The sequence below is a fragment of the Cydia splendana genome, chromosome 6, assembly GCF_910591565.1.
Source record: "Cydia splendana chromosome 6, ilCydSple1.2, whole genome shotgun sequence".
Taxonomy (NCBI): Eukaryota; Metazoa; Arthropoda; class Insecta; order Lepidoptera; family Tortricidae; genus Cydia; species Cydia splendana.
In genome coordinates, this window is record NC_085965.1 from 18,835,818 (window position 1) to 18,843,948 (window position 8,131).

Below are 8,131 nucleotides of genomic sequence, written 5' to 3' on the forward strand. Positions count from 1 at the left end.
TGTCATGCGTCACTTTCGCACTTGCATACTTGTTAGAACGTGACAAGTATGATGACAGATGATAAAAAACCGACCATCTTAACCCTACTGAGCATGATAAAATGATTTAGAAATACTTATCAAATTATTGGGCAGTTTGCTTTTAAACAGATATGAAAGCTGTTGTGAAACTGCCATTAAATTTTGCTCCCTAGAATCCGATGACTGGTTCATCTTCACGTATCACCAGCTCACGCAATCCTAAGCATACAAACAAACCGGAGAATCATCTTCCTTAGCTAAGTTAAAATAAATAAAAGCTTAGGGTATAAGCCACTATCTTATACCTGCTTAATTAACTTTCAAGACGCAGTATAATTTAATACATTTATTATTGAGCTTGACTGTGGGTGGGATTAGGTTGATTTGTGTAAGATAATCCAATATATACTTTATTAATGTACTTAAATCAGTAGGTACTTTCCTACGTTATTTACACTAAATCAGTAGGTACAGGGTGATACGCAATTTGACCTCTTCCTTGAAAGGGGTTATTCTTGAGAATCTTGAGCTCTATTGCATTGGTTTTCAAGTTTTTATTTGTCTCAAAAACCCGCTTGTCGGCCTAAAACTGGTAATTGTGGATAAATTATTCATTAATATTAGTGGAGGTAAGTGTTAGTAAAAATCATTTTTATATAGACATATGGAAGTCATACCAATATCTCCAGTGTCCGTACATCGCAGCCATTCATCTCAAAAACTAGAAGGTATATTTGGATGAAATTTATAACATTTGGTGTATTCTGTAAACCGCTACTTACTTTCCACTTTGACTATGGAACCCAAAAAAAAAAATTTGAAATAATAAGTTAATAGGTACTTACTTCAGTAATATTTATCAAAAAAAATTGGATTCGATGTCATCACTTTAATTTTAAAAATGTATGAGATTGCATAAAAAATAACAAATTTCTGTTACTCTGTTACCTGCTCAATTTGTCAGTTTACCAGAATAATTATCAATGTTTATTAATTTCTTGGAAATAATAGTAATAATAGCATTATGTATAGTCGCCATCAGACAGGTACCGGAGCAGTCGATGTGTTCACAAATACATGGCATATATCTGCATACATATATTGCTATTTTTAGATTAGCAAACCCGAAAGGACATTATGTTGAATAATTCGACTTGAGACATCTAAAGGTTCATTGTAATTTGCTATTATGTCACCTTGTATCATATGATCACGCTCAATTTACCTACTCTTGCCAAGATAACAAAGTAAATAAATGAGTTAACAGACTCCATTGTTACAATCTCCAGCAAGGAACAAGTACGTAATTAAATCGGAATAAACACAATTAAGTGAAACAGTGTGGATAACAATGGAAACTAAAAGCATCTATGTGCTTGGAAGGAGGGTGATCGATATGTTCTACAGCAAAGGGTACTCTGATGTTAATATCCAGTTCGAAACGGGACCCGCGAAAGGTGAAGGCATTGTTGGTGACATATTTCACGCCATTATCAGTGCAGTCGACAAGGATGGAGTCCCGCAGGAGTTTGAGACCGTCATCAAGTGCGCCCCCACCAATATAACCTTCCGCAAGACCATGCCAGTAAGAAACTTCTATCTAAGAGAAGCTTTGTATTACAACAAAATCGTCCCAATATACGATAATCTGCAGGATCAATTCGAGTTATGTGTGCCGCAGGAAATGAGATTATGTCTCCCTAAATGTTATGGAGTCTGTGACGACTTCAGACAGGAAATGGTTATCCTCGAAGACCTAACTAAGAAAGGATTCAGTGTCGCACCCATACAGAGTGTAGATTACGACCATGCTGTAATCATGCTCCAAACAGTGGCAAAGCTACATGCTTTGTCTTTCATTTACGAACAACGCTATCCGAAACGATTTAGAGAAATGGCTAATGAAATAAGTCGACACTTGTTTAATCCATTACACGATGAAGAATTCATTGCCACATGTATGATCCAACATGGAGAAAATACTATGACACAATTCATAAGTGCCATTTCAGACGAATCATTGCGGAAACGCTTTGAGACAGTCGCGGGAACAAATTCGTATAACAAACATATTGAACTTGCGAAGGCTGGAAAAACTATGGCTATTCTACACGGTGATAACTGGCATAATAACCACATGTTCAAATATAAGGTAAAACCATTCATACATAAAGTGGAATAAATTCGACTCACATAAAATATACCTAGGTATTCAGGACATACATTTTTTATATTCGATATATTACTTTTTTTATGTTTTCAACCTTTTTTATATTGCTATCTTAAGCTCTGAAAACACTTCCAGTGTATGTATACAAAATGTTAATCTCACAAAGTCTGATACTCTCGAAAGGGTCTCGCAGATCTTCTCACACAAATCTTTCAGTGATTCACTGTCAATATTCGTCCATCTTCGACGGTCGATGAGTTAATACTAGTGCTTATTCTTTGTTTTAGAACGGCAAGCCAATAGAAGGAATACCAATAGACTTCCAGTGGTCAAGATACGGCTCGATAGCTCACGATTTCATGTATTTGTTCTTCTCTGACTCCGGGGATTTGAGAAGAAATCATTTCCACCAGCTGGTAGACGTATACCACGCAGAACTCAAAGGCTTTCTGTCGCTCTGTGGATATGATGTTAACAAGTTTTGTTCCTACGAACAATTCAAAGAGGAACTGGAAAGTCTGGTGTTTATAAGCATTGTCGTGTTCATGATTGCTGTACCTTTATTCAAAAATCCTGAGTTAACTCTCCCAGAAAGGCTTTCATCACCTGCAGCATACGCTGTGACTGAAGAATACAAGCAAACTGTCAACGATATGGTCGCTGATTGGGCAAATTTGGGATTCTTTTAAACTTTCATTCGACTACTGTTTTTAAATGTAAAATACAAGTGCTTACACATACATAACATTAGGTATAAGATTATATTAAATAAAGAGTTATGAAAATGTAATTATTTTTGTAGGGTAAGTAGTGGCCCCTAAAGATGGATCACTCCCAGGTACTTACTTATGAGAAATTTGCCATTCAAGTTATTATTTAAATATTGTGCGTATGAACCAATAGATAAACGGCTTTCAAATTTTAGGTACCGAATAGTTTTTTCATGTGGGATTTGCATAAATTCTCCCGGGACGAGGTAGATACAGTTTAAATGGCTTAAATTAATCATAGTCTGCTGATTGATTTATTAGTAATTATTAGCCAAAACATGAACGTAATTTTTTGTATCTAACACGCTTATTTGGGCTGGCAGCACAAATCTGCACAAATGAACAGAATTTAAGAGAACAAAGAAAGGCGAACGTATTAAACAATTGATAAAATTGGTTTATGTAAGGTTGTTTTATATTATGATAAAATGTCTAATTTAAGCTGCTTGGTGTTTTGGCGGTCAATGTGTGTAACAAATAAGCAGCATGTAATAGGTAATAGATCCCATTCTCGATGAAGGTTAAAACTTATACCCAAACAATCAATCACAAGGATGACTCAAGCTAGACCGGCCCGGCCCGGGGCCGGGCCGGAGCTTCCGACTCTTCGTTTTCTATGGAAAGCACCACGTGATCACCGATCAGCCGTCATAGAAAATAACATACCGGACGCCTCGGCCCGGGAGCAACCAGGGTCTAGCGTGAGTCATCCTTTAGAAAATAGTCCCCCGCCGCGCCGCGTCTGTCTGTTTGTGTGTATACATGCATAAACTCAAAAACTACTGAACGGATTTTCATGCGGTTTTCACGTATCAATAGAATGATTCTTAAGGAAGGTTTAGTTGTATGATATAATTTTTTACAGTTTTGTGTAATCCGTACGAAGCCGCGGCGAGTCGCTAGTTTATCATAGCAGTTACAGTAGACGTAGACACACACACCCGTGACAACATTTCAGCTTATTACTCTGAAACGTAATAAAATATGTAAGAATGATCCAAAAATATAAATACCTAAGTTTAAATTGGTAAGGTAAAACAATATGACTTTGTTAATCAACTTCTTCCTCTGTGTCGGTTCCTCAAGGCAGAGAGTCGTGACCATCAGGAGTGCAGTTTTTCACCACCGCTCTCCAAACCCCCCTGTTTTGGGCTAACTGTATACTGTGTGTTGTGTTATCAACTTACGGTCCTTAAAATAACTGAAAACGATATGTACATATAGGTTCATTACAATTTGCTTTGACGTCTCCTCAGTGTGTCATTTGATCGTAGAATCTTTACTTTAGCCAAGATAACAATTCCAGATACCTAAGTATGTTAAAATGGAATTTCCCAACAGCAATTGTAAGCAGCGTCTTAAGTCTCGTCTTAATGATTTTATCCTCCTGAGACTAAATGTACATTACAATGTACATATTCGTGCAACCTAATTTGAACCTTTCATGAACCAAATAAAATAGCATTTCTTTTGTTTCATTACTTTGTTTACAAACGAAATTCGTTCTAATTTACTTATAGAATAAGGTTCAAATTAAATAATTGAAAACTTTATATGGTAGGTCTTATAGGAGGTTATGTAATTTTCGTGACACACTATACATTAGCATTCACTTTCATTACACTGGACATGATTCAGATTTTCGTCACACGGCAAAATTTTGGACCTGTGTCCCCATCGAAACGATGAGTGATATATTACTAAAAAAAACTCTGTTACACGAAAATTGTTCCAATATACGAAAATATGTAGGATCATATGTGTCGTTTAACTCCAAACTCGGGTAAATCCATTCGACCCTCTCAGCAAATATCTGCCCTATTACCTTTTCTTAGGTTATGGATGAAAACGGCTGGCTGCTGTGACGTACCTGTGGGCATTAGCATGTCGAGCACTAGTACCACCACCCCACCACCTTATTTATGCAGGTTTATAATTTTGTTTGAATATTTTGTATAAGTTGGTAATCTAATTTTATTCATATTAGCTACCAAATAAATATTTTTGGGAAAATATCTGCCGCGTTTTCACGTACTGTTTTGAGCGAGCAATCGTTCGTTAAGGGGCCCACTGATTAACAGTCCGTCGGACGGTATCGGCCTGTCAGTTGTTCGGAACTGTCAAAATTTTGTTCTAACTGACAGGCCGATACCGTCCGGCGGACTGTTAATCAGTGGGCCCCTTTAGTTCGGTAAATGGAAACACTTGCAAAAGAGCAAACATTTGCCCAAAACAAAATGTTTGCTCAAAACCCTAAAGGGGCCCACTGATTAACAGTCCGCCGGACGGTATCGGCCTGTCAGTTAGAACAAAATTTTGACAGTTCTGAACAACTGACAGGCCGATACCGTCCGGCGGACTGTTAATCAGTGGGCCCCTTAAGTAAAAACGCGGCTTTACATAGATTGACCTAGCTCCAAACTTAACAAAGCTTGTACCATGGGTACCTAAGTACCTACTAAGCGACGATATACATACTTATAAAGATAAAATATATACGTACTTAGATACATAGATAATATCGATAACTCGGGAAGCTGGACCTCCTGCTTCGTAGGGTCACTAACGAATTTTAGTTTTAAAATGAACAACTGTAAGTAACTATTCTAAAAACAATGTGTTTACAAACAATATAATAAGGCAAATGGCAATGTCGTAGTTTCCCAACGTATGCCACGTAATACAAGTAGGTAAGTTAAGCGCGTTATTTTGGGCGAACTCGTAACTGGGTATAATTAATCCCGGAGTCCCCGAGCCCGCTTGTCACAGCTACTGTAACTTGTCTCATTTTGTCGCAAACTTCACAGAACACACAAAAGAAGCCGCTTAACGTCCTTTGAGTTACATACAAAGTATTGTGTACGTAGGCGTATGCTCAGAGGAATTATTTATGTATCAACAACTTAAAACCTAAAATAATCATGTAACAGTCTTGAAAAATAATTCAATTGATTGGGGAAATACCTATGCAAAGTTACCACTTACCAGTTATCACTAAGTAACCAAAGTTGAACAGCTAAGTAACCATTGCTATTAATTGAGCGAGCAAGTGCAAAGCGTTTCAGCTTAGGCAAAAATACTTTGGTTTCTTATTACGGCAGAATTCTTAACCGATTCTCGTGAAATTTTGTGAGCAGGTTTGATAATAGAGATTTTTTGAACGACAACATTTTTAGATTATTTTGGCGAAGCCATGAGGGTTCGAGAGATTGACAGCTCAGAATAGAACCAGTACCTAGATTTTTACAGGAGGCCTACCACAAACTTTGAAATTAGAAATGTTTTGGATATTTTACTTCGATATTCGATAATGAGGTATACAGGAGATTATTGAATTTTAGATTTAATTAAGTGTTAAATAACCCCCCAAGAAACTCGAGTAAAAGTATTGAATAAGCAGTCAGTTATGATAACAATCGAACCAGCGCCTGCCAAAGATACATGGTTTGATTATCTGTCCACAGGGGCCGATTGAATACTTTTCACTTTAAGTATAATAGAATATCGGCAAAAATTACAAACTTGAATGGAGTTTTCCGATATTTAATTAAGAAGATAAATAGAATAGGTGTCGGCTTGCTATAAAAAAGTTAATTATAAGTACCTACCTACTTAAGTATAAATTTAATAACTGCATATTATGAAAAAAGTACTTTTAGTTAGGCAGGTAGGCTTTTAACAAGTGTTTACAATCTAAAAGCGAGATTCCACCAGTGTGCGGCACTGCACAGTACACAACATTTTTGTACTGAATATGCTTGTGCCGCACACTGCGGCACACTGGTGAAATCCCGTCTTAAGATAATGTAGAGCACATTAAACAACTTCTTGTGTATTGACTATGGTAAGATTTTGCAGGAACTGACAACCCCGTACACAGTTGAACATATTTTGGTTACTAACTAGGTATTTTGTTTGATTAGTAATATGAATTTAAAGTGCTTGAAGAGCGTAGGTATTTATTAATAATTACCTATAGGACAATTTTGCACAGATCGACGTAACGTATTGCTATTTTAGATAAATAGACAATCATTTGTTGTAGGAACGTTAGGTTTTATAGGAGACAACTGGACGGTCAACATCTGCTATCTATTTACCTTATTCGATTATGCAAAGAAAGATGGACGAAGTCTGTAGCTGTTAAAAAACAAAATAAAACAGCTTTTTCAAAAAAAATAATATTACTTAAATACAGAATAGATCAACAAAGAACAGCAATGATATAGTACCAGTCGCAGGAAGTGCCTTCAGGGAACTTCTCCAGTATGGAAGTTACAGCAAGGCCCCACGGGACAGCAACAGCAGCCCCCTACACAGGGGGCACAGCCCCTACAGCACACTCTGTCGCAACCTCCAGGGCAGCGCGCGAAAGTCCCAATGTTGAAGTCACGGTAACAACCGTACTGTGTAGGCATCTTGAGGTTGTTCTGAAATTGCTTTTGACGTTTTTTTGGATTTTGCTATAAATTTGAAGTGATTATCAGTGTCAAGATGAGTTTACAAGTTGACAATTCGGACAGTACGCGAGGATGATTCTTTTTTTCTGCAAAGTACGAATGACATAAAGAAAAAGGCCAACATAGGAATGCGTTACAGAGATCTTGTTCTTTTCAAGATTTTAGAAATGTGTGGGGGGCTACTAACCCCCCGGGCTACTGTTACTGCCCCGTGGGGCCTTGCTGCAACGGCCATATATAGGTACTGGAGAAGTTCCCTGGAAGCACTTCTAGCGAGTTAAGTACGGAGTTTTACTACAGAGGTTTTATCCAATGACCTTATTAATTACTCTTTTTACTTACATCCATGGTTTTATCTCGGTAAGTAAGCATAGGTATAGTCTTCTATCGCCTCATAGTTCATCATCTATGGTTTTGACAAATTGAAATCAATTGTTTTCCATATATTTTTATATCAAGACACAAAAATCTAAAAAAAAGTGAAAAAAATTCAGTACCTTTCAGTTTATTTTTAAAGTAAAATCAAGGTAAGTACAAGAATTTTTTCCTTATCGTAATACTTACGAAGTTTTGTGAAGCAATTATCAGGTGTAGTTTTTCACTCCCCCAGCCTCCGCCAAAAAATTCACGTGATATACTTACCTTATACCTAAGCTTATTTACTATACTTACCAACATGTTTTCCTTTCTCAAACAGGTAACATTTACGT

General features: G+C 36.9%; 1 protein-coding gene across 1 annotated transcript; it reads left to right on the plus strand.

Moving 5' to 3' along the window:
* The first annotated feature begins 1,236 nt into the window (after positions 1-1,236).
* Positions 1,237-2,976, plus strand: LOC134791903 (uncharacterized). Its single transcript, XM_063763023.1, has 2 exons — positions 1,237-2,173; positions 2,479-2,976. Exons 1-2 carry the CDS (start codon positions 1,373-1,375, stop codon positions 2,878-2,880), a joined length of 1,203 nt encoding a protein of 400 aa, XP_063619093.1. The 5' UTR covers positions 1,237-1,372; the 3' UTR covers positions 2,881-2,976.
* Positions 2,977-8,131: the final 5,155 nt, after the last annotated feature.